The sequence below is a fragment of the Protopterus annectens genome, chromosome 5.part1 (genome assembly GCF_019279795.1).
Source record: "Protopterus annectens isolate FY-2018-M chromosome 5.part1, PAN1.0, whole genome shotgun sequence".
NCBI classification, from domain to species: Eukaryota; Metazoa; Chordata; order Ceratodontiformes; family Protopteridae; genus Protopterus; species Protopterus annectens.
Genome location: NC_056736.1, coordinates 591426315 through 591450901, shown reverse-complemented (window position 1 = coordinate 591450901; position 24587 = coordinate 591426315). Strand labels below are relative to the sequence as shown.

The 24587-nt window shown below is 38.0% G+C and overlaps 1 protein-coding gene across 1 annotated transcript in view; it reads right to left on the bottom strand.

Annotated features, from left to right (window-relative positions):
- Nucleotides 1-1565: 1565 nt before the first annotated feature.
- LOC122803549 (lectin-like) overlaps nt 1566-24587 on the bottom strand; it is a 111484-nt gene continuing 88462 nt past the window's right edge. Inside the window, exons 6-7 of the mRNA XM_044073202.1 lie at nt 9971-10082; nt 1566-2118 (exon numbers count right to left, since the gene is read on the bottom strand). Of these exons, the coding sequence (XP_043929137.1) occupies nt 2057-2118; nt 9971-10082 (174 nt within the window). The 3' untranslated portion in view covers nt 1566-2056. The remainder of the gene's footprint in view (nt 2119-9970; nt 10083-24587) is intronic.

Sequence of the window (24587 nt, the reverse complement as noted above, 5' to 3'; positions counted from 1 at the left end):
ACATATAAAGCTATATCAAACCCAGAGCTGTTGGACATGCTATACCTAAAGAAATCCCAGTCCTTCCGAGCTACACTCTAGGGACCTAAACCTTGTCACCACAATAAACAGGACAAGCTGGAGGGATAGATTCCTGTCCCAGAAACTTCCCATACTCTGGAACAGGCTACCAATCTATGTCAAGTAAAGTTCTTCATTAGCACTCTTCAAGAAAAATCTTGATGAGTGGATGGGAAAGAGGAAATACACCCTGGGGATCACTTCTGTGTCTCTGCTCGACAGTGGCACAGGAAAATAACTTTCTTGGGTGGCGTAAGCCAGGGAATCTTGTTGGCTAGGCTTATGTAGGTCCTTGGGCCGATAGCCTAGAACATACCTATGAACCTATGAACATACAGCTGGTCATCTGCCTCTGTTTCCCGAGCTATCCCCCATCATTAGAAGCTGCCAGGATTTAGCACCTATGTGTTACACTACACACAGACAGAGCTTTGCTCAGATGTGGTACAGCTGCTGGAAGTCATAAAACCATAAAACCGTTTCACTCTTCCTACAGGAGAAACCAAGTATTCTCTAGCCCAGAAATTGTTTCTCTGGCTCCATTCAAAAAAAACTGTGGGATAATATTTTTATGACATAACCCATAAAGTAATTTAATTTCAGATACACTTTGCAAAATCAGGTGGATTAAGATTAATGCTATACAACCTATACATTTAATTCAGCTACAGTAACAAATGTACATTTATTTTCCTTCCAGCAGGGCACACTGTTGATACATTTTAACACAAGCACACCTCACACATTTTCAGCACAAGCATCTGTACAAATCAGGTTGATATACAAATTACATAAAATTATTTGCAAAATTCCAGCTAGCTTTGCTGGCATAGGTTACAAATCCACTGCCCTAGTTCTCCTGGCATGGCTGGCAGTACCTCTTATTGTCACACAGCTATACAATTATAGATCATTAGTTTAAAAATACAGACAAAAATAGAATAGAAATATACACTCAGAATGCATAATGTCCCATTGTCAGATTTTAGATTATAAAGAATATTCACTGCTCTAAGACTGAGGTGATTTCAGCATCCTGATTCAAGGATATGGTAAACATAAACAGTTTCTAAACCAGTGGGCATCAATGCACAATTCTTAAAAATGGGACAGATAATGTTGCAAAGCATACTGCTTTACAACAAACCTGTGCAAAGAATCTTCTCTAAGAAAGACCTTTCTCAAAGATCTCTTCTGATGTAAAAACGCAAAATACTTAAAAAATATGTGATTGGCTCAGTTATCCACAAAGACACAAGTTTTGGAATTTTTAAAACATGCTTATCTCCCTTTGAAAGTGACAAAAATGTATTACTCCATAGTCCCTTTCGAAATTTTGTACAATCAACATATAAATGCTGTTTAGTCTGCCAAATGCACTTCACTCATGCACTGATACCCTTTTGAGGAAGACAACATTCTACATCTTCAAATGTTCCCATTTTAAGACAAAATATACATTATATATTGACTGTCTGTTGACTGGAACACAGATTTTCTTCATGCACATGAAAAGATAACATTTATTTTTCATTTTTTCCATTAAATTCAATACAAAGCCTTTACATTCTGCAATATTAAACTTTACTGTGTAGCAGTTATAGTTTTTAAACATAGAATACTGCATGGAACTTCTGATATGTACAGAAAATGGCACAAACCATTAACAGGGGTAGTTCCTAAGTTCCCATGGTGGTACAGAACATGAAAATGACTTTCTTCTGAGTGACGGAAACAGGCATCTCATATGAATTATGAATGTCATGACCCTTAGGAACAAAACAACCTTCCAGAATTCTAAATAAAATCAACAACTAGTGACTTACAACTGGCTAGTCCCCTTTAAAAACATATAAAAGTTGCCCCTTACAATAAAATAAACCAATCCTCTGGCCACCCAACCCCCTCCCATGACAATAACCCATTGTTAGGTAGCATGCAGTAGGCATATGAAGCAAAGCAGGCAGCAGGCATCTTCTGATAATCATTTTCTTGCTCAGAATTCGCAGATATAACCCCTGTTGTGGCTGCAATATGTGTCATGCCAATATCCAGGATCTGAAGTAAAAAAAGAAAAACATTTTATACACCAAGTCCAAACTAATTTTGGTAAAAACAATACTATACCTAAAAAAATTAACACCATGTGTGCTTATAATAGCTATAGCCTTTTAATGTAAAACTAGCAAAATTCTTATTTTGGTAACACAAAATGCATTATTTCACTCTCACTGTTCAGTATTTTGTTTCCTATCAGAATCAACTCCTTGACATCACAGGTGATTGACAACACATTTTTCCGGTAACCTTCCTGCAAGCATTTTCAATTAAGCATTTTTCATCTACTGAAAATATGTATTAACTCCATCATACAGCAACACTTGGAAGAGGAAAAACTGCACAATAAAGGATGCAGAAGTACTGCCCAAATATTACCCCTACTGTCTAACAAATTAATCTTTAATCTTCACTGCACATGATATTAACCAGTTGGTTTTAGGCAGTTAGAATCCAGTTAACTGGCTCTCCACAAACTGCAGAGGAAACCTTGGGGATTCAATAACTACACAATATTTTTTCATTTTCTCTAAAACAGAAAAATGTGGTTATTGTGGAAATCCAAGAGTATTATATACGATTACATTTTTATAGCATTATACCCTATTCACTCCCTTAGTCATCAAGAGACACAGAAGGTTCTGGGACAAAACAGATTCTTGTGCAAGATAACAGTATGAAGTCAACTTCCCTTGAATAATTTGCATTCTAGCAGCCAAGCCCCCCCCAGGAATATTGGGGGGTGTTACTGCACAAAGAAAGGTCCATCGCAATCCACCTGCAAAAAGATGACCCATCAGCCTTATGCTCCTCATCACCACAAAGGCCAGAAAATTATTCTAGGTTGGCAGTGATGTGGTAGATTCTTGCCCTCACATCTCTTGAACAGAGCTGATAATTTTTAGATATCTGATACAATATTTTGTTCACTTTATAAATCACGGCTATTAAACCTTGACTTACTATCTGTTAAACTATGACGGACGTGGCACATTTGCAGAACATCTTTAACTATTGTAAGTCCAAGGTACAATGGGGGAGGACATACTTAAAAACACAGATTTAATTTCACAAGTCAAAAAAAAAAACAGTCTACTTGGCTCTATAATTTGAAATAAAAAATATTTTTATACTTTAGGTTACTTTCTTTCACACAATTCTCACAATCCACATGGCTTGTGCAAGATGCAGTCTGTTTTTTTTTTTGTTTTTTTTTAAACAAAAGCCCAAGACTGCAAATCTCTCTCAGGCCTAGCTTTCAACTCTATAAACAATTTTTTCCACAAGGTACACTGTAAAGGTTAACCTCAAATGGATTCTTCCACTCCATGCTTCCACGGTCTTCCTTCAGATGATTCTCCAGATGAGTCACTAACTTCCTGGTTTGCTTCTTTCATGCAGTCTCTTTATATACAAACATTGTCAATTAAGACCTTGTTATCTTGCTAACAGCTGTGAGACTATTCCTACACTCTGTACTGCAGTACATACTTTGAGTACACATTTAAAGACATTCTCTATGACAAAAAGGTTACAACAACACTGGTCAGAGGATAAAAGCCATGGGTTTTGGACTAATGATGATGGACTGAAGTCCCTCAACAACATATTAGCATTTTATTTGGCTACGCTTGCAGGTCACTATATTATACTCAAAGGACTGAAGGGATACTACACATTAGCACAAATTTATATTTCATAGGTTTGTACTAGGCTATCGGCCCTAGGGCCTATACAAGCCTAGCCATAACAATTCCCTGGCTATTTCTTCCCACAATATTTACTTACTTTCCATCAGTTTATCTGTGTAACCACTGTTCTCCGCTACCAAACTGAAGTGCCTGCCTAACCAGTAGTATTTCAAGACCCAAAAGGACATTTCACAGTTAAACATTCTCTTCCAATAGCTGAGCATCTCCTTTCTGCATTACTCAGCTTCTTGCAGACATACAAAACCAGGTGCTCCTTACCTTGAATAGCTTATGATAGCCTCTCAACCCTGTGACTCATGCATTGGTATAAAGTGTAGACCCTTTAGTAAAATCAGGTGTTAGTTTGATAAGTTAAGAACAATGCATCCTTTTCAGTTCATCAAATGCTTTATTTGCCATAAGAGGCCATTGCACACTGACAGAAGCTTTCCCGCTTGTGAGATCTGTCAAAAAACAAGCAATAGTCTTAAAATTAAGCACAAACTTTCCATAATACTCATCTAGTCCCAAGAAAACCTTCACCTATCTCTTTTAGTAGAGGCTACTGGCAGGTTCCTAAGGCTTCTAATTTTTTTTCCTGGTTGTAGTCTTAGCACCGCACTTTTAATAAGGTAGTTGGCATCCACAATACCAAATTTACTTTTCTTAGCATTCACAGTGAATCCTGTCTGTTATATGGATTCTAAGACATCCGGAACTTTAGGTAAATAAACTTGGTAGGTCTCTGAATAAATGACCAAGTCATCCTGGTATAACACAGCAAAGCCGCTGTATATGCAGACAATGTGGCATTACAAGCAGAGTCTGAAGAGCAACTTCAGCAAATGAAAACTGAAGGCATATGTGATGAAAATGAGAAAAGACAATACAGTTGTCATGGCAGCAAATGGGAAAATCAGAAGAAACTGAAAACTGAGACAGAAGGCAAGATAGCACTAACAGGTTAAGAGCTTTGACTATATGGGAGGGGTGGTTGAGGAGAAGGGAAATCTTCCAGTATCCTTTCATCAAGTACAGTGTTGTCAAGTATCTAGCCTTTGTTAGATTCTCCATCAATTCTGGCCATGGAATAGCTATCAAACTTAGAAATGTTATGTGAAGTCTGAATCATGGGAAGAAGGCCTCTTCATATTTGGAAAGTCTATTATTTCCACATTAATAACCATCCTGGATGGCATTATTACAACTAGAAGATGATCTCTGTGTTTTATGTAAGTATTTTATTTTTCAAACATAGTTATTAAAATGTTTTGCAGGCTCTGTATGTATAATTCTTTGTATTTTGAGCATAAGTAGCCTCTTTCCTTCAAACAGGTGAGTAATATTTCTGTATGTCGTTGGGGAAGAGATCATTTAAGTGTCTAAAGTTTGCTTTTATTTATTTATTTTTTGGCACCGATGGTCACATTGTTACTGGCCCAGCCCCCGACATCAGACTTAAACAGTGGAGATAAAGTAAAAATGCAAAAGCCATTGGGAATTCCACAGCCTGAAAATGAAATTATTAGTAAAGTACCTGAACAAAAATTGTTTATGGATTAAGGGAAAGATGAGCAACCAAACCTGTCACAACAAGTCCTGTTGCATAAGCATACAGCCTATGATAACTGTGACGTTCAATAGTTACAGAGAAGGACTACTGATGTATTGACACATGAAACTGTACAGCAAAAAGACATGTCTTAAAGCCAAGAGCACATGTTCATTGTAATGAGTCCTGTTAAATTTAGCACATACAGTAAAACCTTCATTTATAAAAACTGACTCAGCTGCAGTGATTAGCATGTCATGTGGAATATAAACGTTCCACAGAATTCAGTTGGCAGTATAACCTCATGGAGTTTGGACAATTTATCTATTTATTCATTCATTGACATTTGTTTACCAGGAAAGTCTAAGTGGATGTTATCCATTTTCAGCAGAGGCCCGGGGAGAAAAACTCCACAAACAAAAGAACAGAAAACACATTTATATAGGTGAAAATTGACAGAATATTACAATATACTGTAAATATGTAGATTTATACAAATATTAATACGCACACACGTATATTAATACACCTATACCATCATTAAAACAAGATGAATGCAACATCATATAGCACTGAAACGTGTTGACATGCTGTAAATGCAAGCGTTTATTACTCACTCATAAAGCAAATGTCAGAGTGGAAAATTCAAACAGTGGATACGAAGGAGGAGGGGAGAGATAGGGGAGTGAGAAAAAGGTTTTGTTAGAGATAATAAGTGGATCAGATGTGGGAGGTAGGAGAAATAATAAGCAAAAGGAAGATGACGAGTAAAAGGAAAATAGCAGTAAGAGAAATAAAACAAGGAGCTAAGAGATGGGATGTACATCGACATTATACGAGAAAGACATGCACTTTAACTTGGAGAGCATCAATTGCAAAGCCTGGAGTCAGACAGGAACTCTTTTAATTGTAGCTTAAATAAATGAATGTTAGGTATTGCCTTGACTGGTGCAGGGATCATATTCCTGACTTTTGCTACACAAACTTTGACCACAATTTTTGTAAGGCTTATAGAGGTGAAGTAAACCTTTGTCAGAAGATTGTAGGTGATGATTGGGGGGGGGGGTGGCTGAAGAGAATTATATGTATAACTGGCAGAAAGTGGGATTAAATATAATTTTGTGTAGTGAGAGAAGTTGGTTATAATTTAATTGGTGGGATAATTCCAGCAAATTTAAAGTTTTTAGTGAAGATAACATCCCTTGTGCCTGCTGACATGAAAATCAGTCACAGTGCCAGTTGTCAATGGAAGTACCAGTACAAACACACCAACGGTAATATCAAACAGTCTTGCATTCAACATTGCCCATTACCAATATTAACCACCAATTATGTCAGTATCAGTGTCAGTACCAAGTACCAGTACAAACACACCAACGGTAATATCAAACAGTCCTACAGTCAACATCGCCCATTACCAATATTACCCATCAAAACCACCAATTATGTCAGTATCAGTGTCAGTACCAAGTACCAGTACAAACACACCAACGGTAATATCAAACAGTCCTACAGTCAACATCGACCATTATCAATATTACCCACCAAAACCACCAATTATGTCAGTATCAGTGTCAGTAGCAAGTACCAGTACAAACACACCAATGGTAATATCAAACAGTCCTACAGTCAACATCGCCCATTACCAATATTAACCACCAAAACCACAAATTATGTCAGTACCAAATAGTTATCAATATAAATACCAGTACTAATAGAAATGGTAATATTAGTACCAATACCACACCAAGCTCAATCCAATGTGATACTAACACTGACACCGTTACCAATACTAGTACAAATACAATATCATTAACAACACATCTAATATCAATGGTAAGTCAGTATCAGTGTAAATACCAAATATTATATCAATATAAATACCAGTACTAACAGAAATGGTAATATTAGTACCAATACCACACCAAGCTCAAACCAATGTAATACTAACACTAATACAGTTACCAATACTAGTAGAAATAGCAATATCATTAACAACATGGCTAATATGAATGGTAAGTCAGTATTAGTGTCAGTACCAAATATTATATCAATATAAATACCAGTACTAATAGAAATGGTAATTTGTTTGTGTCTTTCGGCTTTTCCCGGTTAGGGGTCGCCACAGCGGAACTCCGGTCCGCTAATGATTGGCAGTTGATTTTTACATATCAGCTTGCCAGGCCTGATGCACAACCTTCAACGAAGGTAAGCCCATTCACGCATGTCTCCATGCAGAAGACGCTCTAGCTGAGAATCGAACCGGACAGCGTCTTACTGTGAGGCGACAACACTACCACAGCACCACCACCGCGGGTCACTAATAGAAATGGTAATATTAGTACCAATACCACACCAGGCTCAATCCAATGTGATACTAACACTAATACTGTTACCAATACTAGTACAAACACAATATCAGTAACAACATGACTAATATCAACGGTATCACTGATATTAATGGCGATACTGATACCATTATCGTTATCTGTGCAGATATTAATACCAAATCTACAACTGTAATAATGCCAGTGCTAATACCACAAGCAATATCAGCACCATTTCAACACCAGTATCAATACTAGTACAAACACAATATCAGTAACATGACTAATATCAACGGTATCACTGATATTAATGGCGATACCAATACCATTATCGTTATCTGTGCAGATATTAATACCAAATCTACAACTGTAATAATGCCAGTGCTAATACCACAAGCAATATCAGCACCATTTCAAAACCAGTATCAATACTAGTACAAACACAATATCAGTAACATGACTAATATCAATGGTATCACTGATATTAATGGCGATACCGATACCATTATCATTATCTGTGCAGATATTAATACCAAATATACAACTGTAATAATGCCAGTGCTAATACCACAATCAATATCAGCACCATTTCAACACCAGTATCAATACTAGTACAGAGAACAGCATTAATTAATGGAAAAAGGTCAGTCTTCTTTCCTATCTGGTTGCTGTGTTCTTTGTACTAGCTTGGTATACTCACCATCATTTTTAAGAATTTTTCATTTAACAGCAGCTGGCGACAGATATGCTTGAGTTGTAATGGCGAAGACTATACCGCTATACTTTCCTTGTGACATAAGTAATTCTCCTCCAAAATGTGACCCATAACTTTATGTTACTATCTTTAGACTTACCACAACTGAGATATGACAAAAAAAGGCAAAACCAAAATTTACCAACAAACTTACCAACAAAAAAAAAAAAAAAGGAACACTTGAATGGAAGCTCAACCAAAACCAGTAAATTTTAGCACTTTTCATCTTTAATTACAATCAGAACTTTATCAGAAAGTGGTCAAAGAGAAGACAAGTCCAACTTTAAATAATGAATCACAAGTCAGGTGACTCTCAAAGCACCCATTCTTAAACAGATCACCACAATGAATTAATCAAAGTACACAATATAAACATCCCTGGAAATACGTTTTATACAGTAAAACAGTCATAAACATGTTTAGAATATAATTTAAAAAAGTACAACGGACTATATTTATAACACAAGAAAAATGATTAACAAACTTCTGGCTTTTAAAATACATTTTATATGACTGGGAGTCTATTTTAACCTGCCATTTCACTTCGTGAACTTCTAAAATATTGTTCACATCACCCATGTTAAAACCAGTTTTGATTTGTTCTAAAACCAAAAATAAATTAAAAAAAATCTTTTGCATGACAATTTATGCTTAGCTAAGACATTTGTATCATCAGCCCTGAGTATTGCTAGTCTATGTTCATTAATTCTCTGCAAGTGTATTTTAAAGGTTTTGCCACAGAGAAGCCCCTCACACAAACCACAGGTTGCAAGATATATAACTTGGGTGGATTTTGCAATTGTAACTTCCGTTGTTACAAATTTCTTTCTTACTGTGCCCACTACTGATGAACCTACACAGTGTTCAATCTTTGCAAATGTAACTGCCAAATGGTCTAGTTCTAACTGGTAAACAAAATTAGATCTTTCAAAAAAACTTTTAAAATTAGTGGACTCTGAAAACAAAGTGAGGGTTTTTACCTACTAAGTCTCAAGTCTTGTAGCCTGCAATGATTTTTCCAGTTATCAAAAATAATGTTTCTAATATTCTCACTATCGACACTGATTGGTACAGGAAAAACATTAATTAAATCAATTTTATTGTCTTCAGATCCTGCAGCCTTAGCACTCAAACCAAATCAAAATTGGTGAAAATTTATCAGATTGTTTTGCTTTAACTTCATCAGTGATTTTACTGATTCTCTGTGAATGTCAGCCTCTCTCTTCAAAAAGTGATTTAAAAAAATAGCTTCAGCCAAAAACACAGAGTCATCACTAATGATTCTACTCAATCTGATACAGTTCATAAAATTCAGGTGCAAGCTTTTAAAATGCAAGTAATTATTACATTTTTTTTCTGTAAATATTACTATGAAATATAGTTATCTAAATCCATAGTGATACGAACATCCGGAAAGTTGGCGATTTTCCCTTTATCACCCAAGGCAATGGACAAAAATGGAGTAGAATTATTAAGTATAGAAATAAACTCCATTACCGAGATAACTTAAGTGTAAAGTAACACTTACCTTTTGTCCGCACTACCACACAAGAAACTGACCACCAGTAATGGGCAGGAGATCCACGGTGCCAGTATGTATAGTCCCATTTGGTTCCATCTGTCCAGTGAAAGTGGCGATGCTGAAAGACAGGTACAATAAGCAACATGGTTATTGGTGTTCTCTTCCGCCAGGTTTTCAGTTTCTTCATTGCTTTGTAAACACGTATTTGATCACTTTGGTATAAACACTGACCAAAACAGTTATAGTCATACACAATGACGTCACGCAAAATATCAGAGAGGGCATTTTACACTAAAACCATTATAGTCTGACAAGCTACACCACTGCAATGAGGCAAATGAGCTTTCTAACTTTTTTGTTTTTGTTAATGCTCAAAGGATATAAGATCTTAGGTTCTCCTCGTGAGAAAATGTTGCTGGCAACATCTGTTTAAGAAACTTAGAGGGTTCAGTATATCTGTCTCGTATCACATGTTAATCTGTAAACTATTACAAATGACAAACACAACAGTCAAATATACTTGGAAATGCAGATCCACGGGAAAGAGGAGTCAGAACGTGAAGATGTTTCCAAAACCTTTTTATTCTCATACAGTTGATAACATAAATAAAATCAAATGCTTTCGCTTGGCTCAGTACCAAGCTTTATCACGATAAAATGTAAAATGAATAATCCATTTATATACACCTAGCAATCAGTCATATGACTTAACACTTAATAAAATCTTAAAGCTACAATCGTTTAGAAATGTCACTACTATAAAACCAAATCTAATCTTAAAACCAGACTAAAGAAAATACCAACTATTCCATTGTAACCAAAGCATGTTAAAAAGTTGATAATAATAACCCTTGTTGATGCTTACAAAAAACAGGGCATAAAAACAGCTCTACATAATGTAGAAAACAAACTATCTTAAAATACTTGCTACAAAAAATTTTTTACTTCTCTACTAATGTGCTGTCCTGCCAAAGCTTTACAAAGATAAAAAAGACAACAAATATGTATGTGTGTGTTCCTATTAACACGTACTTGCAACAATAAGCATAAAAAATAACAACAATAACAACACCAGTGAAAATTACATTTCAACAGGTGTTAGTGTAAACACATGACTGTTGTGTGTACATTTATGGAACACTTCTTATTTATAATCTAGCCATTCTTAATTTCAAAACACTTCCAATATTGATGTTGTCATTCAAACCCGGACTACTGCCAGCATCTAGTTTAAGTTGCCAAAGGAGCTCTTTGTATTCTAATCGAGTCTCCCAGTCTCCCCCCCTACTGTCAACTTACACTTGTTCTAATACAATAAAATTTATTACCATATCTGGACATATAATGGAATGTTTATAAAAGGCGTTTGAATCTTTCTTTTTAGAGACATCGTATAAATGTTCATATATTCTCCTTCTTATGGTTCTTTCTGTTTTACCAATATAGAAACTGATGCATTTAGTACAAAACCCCTGATAAACTACACCTTTTGTTCCACAATTGGTGTAACAGTTTGCTTGAAAATAAAATTTTCTAGATGGAATATATAAGGAACCTTTGCTTATAATAGCTGTGCACTGTTTGCACATCCCACATTTGTATGTTCCATTCCTGGAATTTGTATTCATTGTTCTGTGGGGGTGTTTCCTTTCAAAAAGCTCCTTCATATTGATATCTCTACGTCTAGTAAACTTGGGGTGTTCTGGAATAAACTTTTTGAGCTCCTCATGGGCTGTCAAAACTGGCCAATATTTATAAATCACTTCCTCAATTTGCTGAGAATTGCTGGAAAACGTGTGTGTATAGTTATTACTATAACCTATGTTACCCTCATTTTTAGATGCTCCATCATGGACATAGCCCACACCTAGCAAAGGAGGAAATCTACTTTCTCTGTTGTCAAAGACCTCTTTACTCAACGTGTCTATTAGGGATTCTGGGTATCCTCTCTCCATGAACAACCTTTTTAATAATGCAACCTCTTCCATAAAATATTCTAAAGTACTGGACATCCTTGAAGCTCTTATCATTTGACCTTTAACTATGCCTTTTTTCTGATAAAAAGGATGTCCACTCGTAAAATGCAAATATGCATTAGAAAAAGTGGGTTTTCTGTACAATTTAGATGTAAACGTGTTGTTCAAAGAGTCTTTTGAGTAAGGTTACATCAAGATAGTTCATTGTTTCATTACTAATAGTATATGTGAAGGACAGAAACGGGGTGGTGGAATTGATATATTCAAAAAATTCCATAAATTATTTTTCTGTCCCACTTCACAATAGGCCTATACCATCCAAGTATCTGGTGTAGTGCTTTATATGTTCTACCCATCTGGTCGAAAAAATATAAGTTTGCTCCCATTTATGTAACACTATGTTGGCGTACAGGGAGGCACAAGGCGCACCCATCGCCACGCCCTTCCTCTGTTTACATATTTCACCATTAAAAAAGATGAAATTATTTTCTAATATAATTTCCATGAATTCAACCAGTGTGTTAATGGTACTCGCACTTAGACCTGCCTCTTTGACTAAAATTTCATTAAACCAATCCAGACCTGTGACATGTGGGATACTAGGAAACAACTCCACAATGTCTATAGTTACCATTAATAAATCAGGGTGGAAAGGTGAGCCTGAATACCCCTAAGGAAGTCCCAGGAATCATTGCAAATGTGTTCTAATGATGAAACAAATGTTTTTAACACTTGGTCAACAAACTTACCCAAAGGCTCCAGAATACCTCCTTTGCCTAACACAATAGGCCAGAATTTTAGTGGTTCCAGGCCTTTGTGCGTTTTAGGGATCCCAAATATTATCGGGATCCTAGGTCTGTTGACATACAAATAATTATAAACTTTTTCATTAATAGCCCCTTGCAATAAGTTATCCATAAGAGTGTAATTAATTTTGGAATAAGCTAGATGCATTTTGTTTCTTGAGAGTAATTCATACTAAAAAGGTATGCCTCATAATCTTGTGTGTACATTATGACTAACCCACCCCCTTTATCAGATTTTATGACTCTACATCCCTCTTCTTTGAGCAGTTGAATTAAGGAAGTTTCTTCTATTCTCATATTGGAAGGTGTTCTTTCCAAATTCCTGGAATTGAACTTCCTTATTTCCTTACCAACCATCTCTTCAAATACTTTAAGGGAGGGATGAGTGGGGGGGGGGGGGTTAAAAGTGCTTGTTCTAGCCAGTGTAGTTTTAGTGTGCAGTTGTCCGTTAAAATTTAAAATCAAATTAAGCTGTCTTACAAATAGTTTGAGATCAATTAAAGCTTCAGCTAAATCAAAAGGACGAGAAGGGATAAAATGTAAACCTTTGATAAATACGTCAAAAAATTCTTGCTTCATTTCTATTTCAGTGAAATTGTAAATAGTGAAATTGCTCTCCTTTGTAATCGTACAACCCTTGTTAAATTCGCCTTGATGTGGATCTACCAAATTTACATTATTGACCTCCACATTCTGAACTACTTCTAAAACTTCCTCCACTTCTGCTGTTGGAACTTCCCACCTCTCCCCCCAGTCCTGTCTTGGGGAAACTGAAAATCCTGATGTGAATTTTTTCTGTTTTTTTCTGCTAATCTTTCACTCCTTCTAAGAGGTTCAGCGAAATATTGCATATGGACATTCATGGGTGTGCTAACTTGGTCACCATCCCTAATACGATTGTCTTTCCATCTGTTCTTAACTGGGACTGGGTATGCTAGCCCTTCCCTATATTCGTTAAGGATATAAGATCTTAGGTTCTCCTTGTGAGAAAATGTTGCTGGCAACATCTGTTTAAGAAACTTAGAGGGTTCCGTATATCTGTCTCGTATCACATGTTAAGCTGTAAACTATTACAAATGCAGATGCCAAGCTCTGATTTATGTATCCTCTATTTATTATCATTACTGTACAAACACTGTGCCCAGCTGGTACATGCACGCATTCTTCCATTTACATACTCTTTCTTTCATATTTAAAGTAGAAAGAAGGAAATATAAAATGACCATAAACACCCGAGGCATTATCTAATACTAAAATTGTCTTTCATACTTTCTTACATAAACAACTTTATTAATGAATTTGGCAATATTTTTAAAGCAGTGTTTCTGAACCTAAGGCCTTAACATGCTTATATAAAAAAGAGTGCTTTATTCTATCAAAACAGTGGTATGTAGCACAGATATATTTCTTTGGAGAGCTTCATTTTACTGTCCATAATGATTTTTAATACTCGTTTCAAAGTGATTTATAATTTCCTTCTTCAACCATCACACTAGAAATCAGTTACCCATTCATACATTTTTATGCACATCCCTAGACACACTGCAAATTAAAATCATATAAAACAATCAACAGAAAAAAGAACAGACCAAAAAAAATCAAAAAAAGACACAGGTATTTATACGACGTATATTTACCAGGCAAAATAAATAGGTGGTCTTATTTTTTTTTCAAACAGACAATAGTACGGCTCTCGTGATGTTGACACAGCAGTAAATACCACAAGATTGGAACCTGATATGAGTAAAACTGATGACCAAATATATCCAAATCCTAGAATCTGTCAGCTGATTTAAATATTTATTTATTTTTATTTATTTTATTTAACATTTGTTGACCGGGAATGTCCGACTAGGTTCCACAAAGCCTGTTTTCAGCGGAGGCCCGGGGAGAAATGCTCCAGATGCATGTCTTTGGAATATAGATGGAAAATAGATGTGGCCAACGTCATATAGTGCTAAGTAATATAAAATTAAACAATTATACCTTATTTATGAGGACAACAGAATGAACTGCAGGTCTCACAATACAGTAGGGATATGATCATATCTTGCACGTAATAAAATGACTGAGATGTTGTGCAATGCCTGAAGGTATTAAAGAACAGCATAAAACACATTAATATAAAGGACACTACATTAATCTACACAGGTAGAAATCAGTGTCTGGATCAGAGCAGAAGAGGTTCCCTGTAGACAAGCACTGTTTAATCTTAGTGATTTTCCAGAGATGGTGGCAAGATGTTTGCCGAACACTATCACCTAATCAATCAGCAACAGCAAGTCAGAGAGACACGCAAAGATTTCTTTCTGCAACCTGTAACAGCTCCAGTCTACAATAACTTGGCTACTATGTGGCGACATGGGGACTAAAGGATAACATTAAAGATCAATGCCTAATCTCAGTACAATCATCACTCTTACATGGCACAATCTCATAGTATATAAAACCCATACCGCCCTTAAAAGTTTGTTGCATGGCACAATCTCATAGTATATAAAACCCATACCACCCTTACAGTTTGTTACATGGCACAATCTCATAGTATATAAAACCCATACTGCCCTTACAGTTTGTTATATGGTACAATCTCATAGTATATAAAACCCATACCACCCTTACAGTTTGTTACATGGCACAATCTCATAGTATATAAAACCCATACCGCCCTTACAGTTTGTTACATGGCACAATCTCATAGTATATAAAACCCATACCGCCCTTACAGTTTGTTACATGGCACAATCTCATAGTATATAAAACCCATACCACCCTTACAGTTTGTTACATGGCACAATCTCATAGTATATAACACTCATACCGCCCTTACAGTTTATTATATGGCACAATATCATAGTATATAAAACCCATACCGCCCTTACAGTTTGCTACATGGCACAATCTCATAGTATATAAAACCCATACCACCCTTACAGTTTGTTACATGGCACAATCTCATAGAATATAACACCCATACCACCCTTACAGTTTGTTACATGGCACAATCTCATAGTATATAAAACCCATACCACCCTTACAGTTTGTTACATAGCACAATCTCATAGTATATAAAACCCATACTGCCCTTACAGTTTGTTATATGGTACAATCTCATAGTATATAAAACCCATACCACCCTTACAGTTTGTTACATGGCACAATCTCATAGTATATAAAACCCATACCACCCTTACAGTTTGTTACATGGCACAATCTCATAGTATATAACACTCATACCACCCTTACAGTTTATTATATGGCACAATATCATAGTATATAAAACCCATACCGCCCTTACAGTTTGTTACATGGCACAATCTCATAGTATATAAAACCCATACCACCCTTCCAGTTTGTTACATGGCACAATCTCATAGAATATAACACCCATACCACCCTTACAGTTTGTTACATGGCACAATCTCATAGTATATAAAACCCATACCACCCTTACAGTTTGTTACATGGCCCAATCTCATAGTATATAACACCCATACCACCCTTACAGTTTATTATATGGCACAATCTCATAGTATATAAAACCCATACCGCCCTTACAGTTTATGACATGGCACAATCTCATAGTATATAAAACCCATACTGCCCTTACAGTTCATTACCTGGCACAACCTGATAGTATATCACACCCATACCCCCTCTTAGAGTTCCTTACATGGCCCAATCTCATACTATATTACATGAATACCACCTGTATTGTTCATTAAATGGCAAGATGTTATAGTGCATTATACCCATACCACACTTACACTTCATTACGTGGCACAAGCTCACAGTATATTATACCGATACTACGCTTACACTTCATTACATCAACACTCTCATACTATATTGCACCCATGCCACCCTTACACTTCATTACGTGGCACAAGCTCACAGTATATTATACCGATACCACCCTTACACTTCATTACATCAATACTCTCATACTATATTACACCCATGCCACCCTTACACTTCATTACGTGGCACAAGCTCACAGTATATTATACCGATACCACCCTTAGACTTCATTACATCAACACTCTCATACTATATTACACCCATGCCACCCTTACACTTCATTACGTGGCACAAGCTCACAGTATATTATACCGATACCACCCTTAGACTTCATTACATCAACACTCTCATACTATATTGCACCCATGCCACCCTTACACTTCATTACGTGGCACAAGCTCACAGTATATTATACCGATACCACCCTTAGACTTCATTACATCAACACTCTCATACTATATTACACCCATGCCACCCTTACACTTCATTATGTGGCACAAGCTCACAGTATATTATACCGATACCACCCTTAGACTTCATTACATCAACACTCTCATACTATATTGCACCCATGCCACCCTTACACTTCATTACGTGGCACAAGCTCACAGTATATTATACCGATACCACCCTTAGACTTCATTACATCAACACTCTCATACTATATTACACCCATGCCACCCTTACACTTCATTACGTGGCACAAGCTCACAGTATATTATACCGATACCACCCTTACACTTCATTACATCAACACTCTCATACTATATTGCACCCATGCCACCCTTACACTTCATTACGTGGCACAAGCTCACAGTATATTATACCAATACCACCCTTACACTTCATTACATCAACACTCTCATACTATATTACACCCATGCCACCCTTACACTTCATTATGTGGCACAAGCTCATAGGATATTGCACACATACCTCCCTTACAGTTCGTTACATGGCACAATCTCATGCTAAATTACACCCTTAGGGTTCATTACTTGGCACAACCTGATAGTATATAACACCCATACCCCCTCTTAGAGTTCCTTACATGGCCCAATCTCATACTATATTACATGAATACCACCCTTATTGTTCATTAAATGGCAAGATGTTATAGTGTATTATATCCATACCACACTTGCACTTCATTTCAATGGCACAGTCTCATCGTATATTACACCCATACCCCCCCATATAGTTCATTATAATGGCACAGTCTCATTATATATTACACCCATACCACCCATATAGTTCATTATAATGGCACAGTCTCATCGTATATTACACCCATACCCCCCATATAGTTCATTATAATGGCACAGTCTCATAGTATATTACACCCATACCCCCCATATAGTTCATTATAATGGCACAGTCTCATAGTATATTACACCCATACCCCCCATATAGTTCATTATAATGGCACAGTCTCATCGTATATTACACCCATACCCCCCATATAGTTCATTATAATGGCACAGTCTCATAGTATATTACACCCATATAGTTCATTATAATGGCACAGTCTCATAGTATATTACACCCATATCCCCCATATAGTTCATTATAATGGCACAGTCTCATAGTATATTGCACCCATACCCCCCATATAGTTCATTATAATGGCACAGTCTCATAGTATATTACACCCATACCACCCATATAGTTCATTACATGGTACAATGTCATAAGATATTACACCAATACCACTTTTTAAAAAATTTTTTTTTGGTTCCTATTACCATGACAGGAATGGACCCCATTCCTAAAGTCAAAGTATGATTAAAGTTCACAAAATTAGTATTGTTTCAATCTTTGATGTCAGCCAGAAGTGCTCTTCGCAGCACCCTCAATGTGCCCAGTAGTGACTGCTTCTGTAATTCATATGGAATTACATGTATTGGTAACACATCTAAATACAATTGTAGATTCTTTTTTATAAGACCCGTTGCTCCTACTACTATTGGAACTGTCTGGGTATCTTTCTTCCACATCGCTGTCGTTTCTACCTGCAAATCCTGATATTTTATGACTTTGTGTCTCTCTGTATACAAGACACTGTAGTCAATGGGTGTAGTGATTTCAATGATCAATGCTACTTCTGTCTTCTTTTTGTGGACCACTATATCTGGTTTTCTCGCATCTATCTATACCACACTTATAGTTTACCACATGTAATCTGACATTTCATTTGTTCCATCTCACACACACTTGTCATCCACATCTCTCTCTCACACAGAGATGTACGCACATAATGCCATTGTTTTCTTTATTTTTCCACCATTCTTAATGTGACGTTTTAGGCCAGATAGAATGAGAGAAAGGTAAAGCATTATATCTGTTCTTACTGCTCCTCTTATTACTGGAGTTATATATGTTTCTCCCATTTTACACTTTTTTTTATTTTTACGTTTGCTAAACAACCGTATTTAGCAAGCATAAACAAAATAATCAAGATGGTGCCTGTTTGCATTTTTGTTTTTCAGTCCATGTTTCATGGCGAGTTAATACTGTCATTCATGGTACCCGCTCGTCCTTTGCAGTCGCATCCCCTGTAAACATATTCGGTTCTAAATCCCAGCCCAGGCAGCGCATATTATTCTGTCATTAATTATCTGTTTGTGCCAAGTTAACCTACATTCAAACAATTCACAAACTGTCTCTGAATTTCCAATTGATTTTAATACTACGATGAGGACAGACAGGCAGTGTAAATGATACATAGGATGTGGAAACCCTGACAGTACAAGATCACTATCAAAAAAGAATAAATGAATGTGTGACTGCTGCCATGACATATTAACAGTGCCCTAAAAATGCCTATCTACACATCTCACCACATTCTCCTTATTTCTGTGACCCCCCGTGCACAAATCGTCTCTTTTAGCAAAGGCCACAGTGATCAGCTACACAGTGTACTTCAATATATTTTAGAACCGGGCTGGTAAAGGGCGCTACCGTATCTGCTACATTTGCATACAGAAAACAGGTTCAGCGTACAGGATAATCTGTACTGTTTTCCACTGATGACATGCGCATAGTATTATATGGTAGTACATAGCAGAGTAGCACTGAGAACTCAAGGGACGCGGTGCTGCTGGATCACATTTGGCCATTGTTTTAACAATCTACTGCATATCACTGCAGCATATATCAGTGAAGCATTGACACCCACATTCAACAAACCAAAAAAAAAAAGAACAAAGTAGAACACAGACATTATAAACTAGACAAGCAGCCTCAGAGAATACTACTGCTTATAGGTTCATAGGTTTATACTAGGCTATCTGCCCTAAGGCATTTATAAGCCTAGCCCAAAGTTTTGTGGCTTACGCCACCTCTTATATGAAAAAATACTGTACCCATTAGTTTGTTGTGCCTCTGTCCAGCAGTGACACAGAGATGATTCCCGGGGTAAACCTACGATCTCCCATCCACAGGTCAAGATTTCTCTTGAACAGAGCCAGCGAGGTGCTCTGCCTCACATGGACTGGGATTTTATTCCACAACATAGGGAGTCTCTGAGTGATAAATCTATCCCTCCAGCACGTCCTATTTATATCCGTGCTAAGGTTTAAGTCGCTTGCTCTAGTGGTTTTGGTGGATTTGGATTTTTTTGAGGTGGAGCATGTCCATTAATTCCGGGTTGGACATTGCCATGTATGTCAGGCACATGTCATCTCTGAGCAGATGGTATGCGACTGAATAGAGCTGGAGTTTCTTCAATCTGGCAGCATATGACAGATTTTGGAGTCCCTTTATTCTTTTGGTAAGGAACTTTTGGGGTCTCTCCAATTGCTGCAGATGTCGGGTAAGATACATCCTGAATGGGGTATTGTACTCGATCATTGGTCTGATAAGTGAAGAGTACAGTGGAACAATGACCTCACTAGATCTGGATGTGAATCCCTTCATGATCAGATGGGCAATGTAGAAGGTCTTTCTAACCACTTTAGCAACGTGAGTGTCAAAAGAAAGGCCACTGTCAACCTGGGTCCCCAGGTCCCTGATAACCTCTTCTGTGCTTAGTGGATTGCCACCTATATGGTAGCTTGGGGTTACCTTGTTTTTCCCGAAGGGTATGACTATACATTTTTTGGCGTTTAACTTCAGGCCATGGCTCTGGCACCAGCTATCTGTTTCCGTGAGCCCTTTCTGAAGGATATCCGTGTCCGATGCACTTTCCACTATGGCGCCCAGTTTGCAGTCGTCTGCAAACTTTGTCAGCCAAAGTCCTCCCATGTTGGCCTGTACTTCTGAGAAGTAGATGCCGAACAATAGGGGGCCAAGGACCGAGCCCTGTGGGACACCACTTGTGACCGGCTTGGAGTCTGACATAGCGCCAGCAACTCTAACCCTGTGGGTTCTGTCCTTAAGCCAGTTTGCAACCCATCTTGTGACATATGGGTTTACATTTAAGCTGGTAAGTTTTTCTACAATACCCGAGTGGGGTATTGTGTCGAAAGCCTTTGCAAGGTCAAGGTAGGCTGTATGGACTGCCTTTCCCTCATCAATGGCCTTGGTGACTGTTTCGAAGAAGTCGACCAAGTTCAAAAGGCATGATCTGCCCTTGATGAAGCCAAACTGGGTCGGGTCCAATGTCTGCAAGTCCCCTATATCTTTGTTTATGAGCTCCATTATGATCCTCTCCATAGCTTTGCAGACTAGACTTGTTAAGCTTATGGGGCGGTAATTCCCAGGGTCCGTAGAGGCACCGCCTTTGTGGAGTGGGACCACAGTTGCCGTACGCTACTCCTTGGGCACGTATCCTGTGGTAAGGCTGAGATTAAACAGCTGCCTTATGTGCGGGTTTAATTCCTCATTTAGCTCGTGTAGCACACAGCCGGGGACACCATCCGGTCCCATTGATGCTGTGTTTTTAGCTTTAGAGAGAGCAGCTTTCACCTGCGCATTTGAGATGTCTGGGAGGCTACACTCCGCTGGGATAGTTATCTCTCCTTTAGGGGAGAGGGGTGAAGTTTGCACTGAACCTGTCTGCCAGTATGTTGGCAATGTCTGTGGGTTCAGTGATTTTTGTATCATTTTGGACTAATTCTGAGCATATCTGGGAGTTTCCACCCAGGTTCCTAACATAGCTGAAAAAGGCCTTATGATTGTCCTTTGAATCCATGGCAATTTTTCTCTCAAAATTGGCCTTAGTTGATTTTATGAGTGCTCGTATTTTTTACTAATAATGATCAGGGTGACTTCCCTTTTATGGATTTTGTTCTATCATGTAATAGCTTTCTCCTCTTATTGTAAAGTTTGTTAATGGCTGGGGTCCACCAGACTGGACGTTTGCCCTTTGTGGAAAGAGTCTTGGTTTTATTTGGGATTGCCTGATCCATGCAGTCCTGGAGGTGTTCATAGAAGGCATTTGTAAGGGCTTCCGCAGCTTGGGTTGTGGTTTCTACTGGCTCAGGGGCCTTGAAGGATACCACACCAGTCTTGAGTAGTGTGAAGTTTGCTTTAGAGAAGTTCTTCACTGTGGTCTTTTTTGTTTGGGGTGGGGGCGGGATGTGGATTTCCAGTGAGATTAGTTTATGATCAGATCTTACCAATGAGGGATATACTTCCGGTGTGGAGCATTTTGTCCCCATGTTTGTGATAATGAGATCTAGTATATTTTCTCCTCTCGTGGGAACAGTGACTAGCTGTTCCATGGCATTTGAATTTATGAACTCCAGGAACCGCTGGGCTAGAAAGTTAGGGCTTGAGTACTGTTCCCAGTCTATATTTGGGTAGTTGAAGTCACCCAATATGATGGTGTTTGGAGATACATTTATTCCCTCCAGTGTCTTCAGGAAGGCTGTGTGGGGTTCCTGAGTTTGAGAGGGTGGCCTGTAGCATGCTACAATTTGTAGAGCAGTTTTGCCTATGGTTAGTTGCACCTGGATGGTTTCCAAAGCTTTGTGCATTGCCACCAACCTGGAGGTGTGGGTATCCTTTATGAATATGGATACACCCCCTCCTTTTGTGGTGTGGTCCGGGTTTTGGGGCTGGAACACATGATATGAGGTAAAACCTAATAGTGCCGGGGTGCTCTCAGGAGCCTTGAACCAGGTTTCAGTTACAGCACAGACATCGATGTTCTCCATACTGAGAAGGGCCTCGAGTGCGTGCATTTTGAGATTTAGACTTCTGGCATTGAGCAGCATTACCCTCAGTTTCTTCCCATTTTTGTTTTCTAGGGTGGTAGGTTTAGAATTTGAGCCTTGCCTAAAAAAGGCACTATGGGGGTGGCAAGAGCCTTAGCCAATGTCCGGAATCCCAGGGGTGACAGGTGCACGCCGTCATGAGCAGCGTGGCTTGTCAAGCATGTCATCCCAGGCAGACAGACACTGGATCCCCTTTGAATGACACCAGACATTAAGCCAATTGTTAAAGCTGATCATCTTGTCTCTATATTATGGCATCATTCTTGGTGAAGGAAGGATACTGCTCAGGGTCAGGGTCATACCTGCCTGGGCTACATAATCAGAGAGCTCCTCTATGTCTCTTTTCATGTAGTCCAGGGAGGTATGTCTCAGGTCGTTCACACCAGCATGGACAATGACTGTGTCATATTTGTACTTGCTGTGACACAAAACAATGAACCCACCATTACAGAATGTCTGGTGCAGTTCTACTGCTGTGACACAAAACAATGAACCCTCCATTACAGAATGTCTGGTGCAGTTCTACTGCTGTGACACAAAACAATGAACCCTCCATTACAGAATGTCTGGTGCAGTTCTACTGCTGTGACACAAAACAATGAACCCACCATTACAGAATGTCTGGTGCAGTTCTACTACTGTGACACAAAACAATGAACCCACCATTACAGAATGTCTGGTGCAGTTCTACTGCTGTGACACAAAACAATGAACCCTCCATTACACAATGCCTGATGCAGGTGTGCAACACTGTGATGTTAGTTAAAACAAAATTCAGTATAAGAAATAAACAACGTCACTGGAGGTGAGCTTGCAGAAACAGTACTCCCCTATGCTTATTACTTAATTAGTCTGTGATGTATGACATCACTGGAGGAAATGGAGTAGCTGTTTTCCACAAAAGTATTTGTATTTATTGCAGTGCTGTGCAACCTCTAAGCTATAATGATTAAATAGGGTAGGTCTGGCAGTAAAGCCCCCACTTGGGGGAGTTTGTCCTAAGTAAAAGCAAGAGAATGCTATACAGCAACATGCAGAAGTACCATCAGAATTCATCTATACTTTATAGGTGTATATAAAACTGAATTTATTACTGTGTTACCTCCACTGCCAAATGTCATTACTTACAGCATTCAGTTATCTGAGATTTCAGAATAATATGGTTCTTTTCAATGTACTATATCTCATTTATTTTAAATTTTGATAATTCTGAACTCATTCAGTTAAAACTGTGTTACAGTGAACTGGATGTCACTGACATAAAATGGATCTTTTATTTACAGAGTACAGCACTTTCCACTCTATGTAATGGATCCTGTAAAAGGATTCTTACAATGAGTTTTGAAGGGCTATTTCAATTATGAGCATTTGTCATTATCAGGTAAAAGGCACCAGTTGAAATTCACATCCAGATTGTAGCACCTTCAACCAGAAAGCACAATGGTGTCCAGTCAGATCCATTATGCCAAACACAAAACAACCCTGATCACAATGTCCTGACAGTAAGTACTCAAACTGAGAGTTTATGCATAACAATACACAGTACACAAGTGCTTGAGACTGTATAGGTTAAGAACCAACATCTTACCTGCTCAAACATTAAAACCATTTTTTATAGGTAAGCAAGCCCCACCCTACAACCTTCACACTTTTTTATTCTCACTCTGGAGTCACTGCATCTCAAACAAAAAGCAGTCAGTACTGATTACTTTATCTCCATGAGGCTGCAAGCTTGCAAAATGCAACAAACTCATAGCCAGCCTCAGGCAAAGGCCAACTAGGGGGCCGCCTATGGTTCCTCTCTAGCAGGAGCACTTTTCCAGTAATCTGGATGGTGCAGGTGGACCAGGATGGGGACACAACGTGGTGTGGGGAGTGC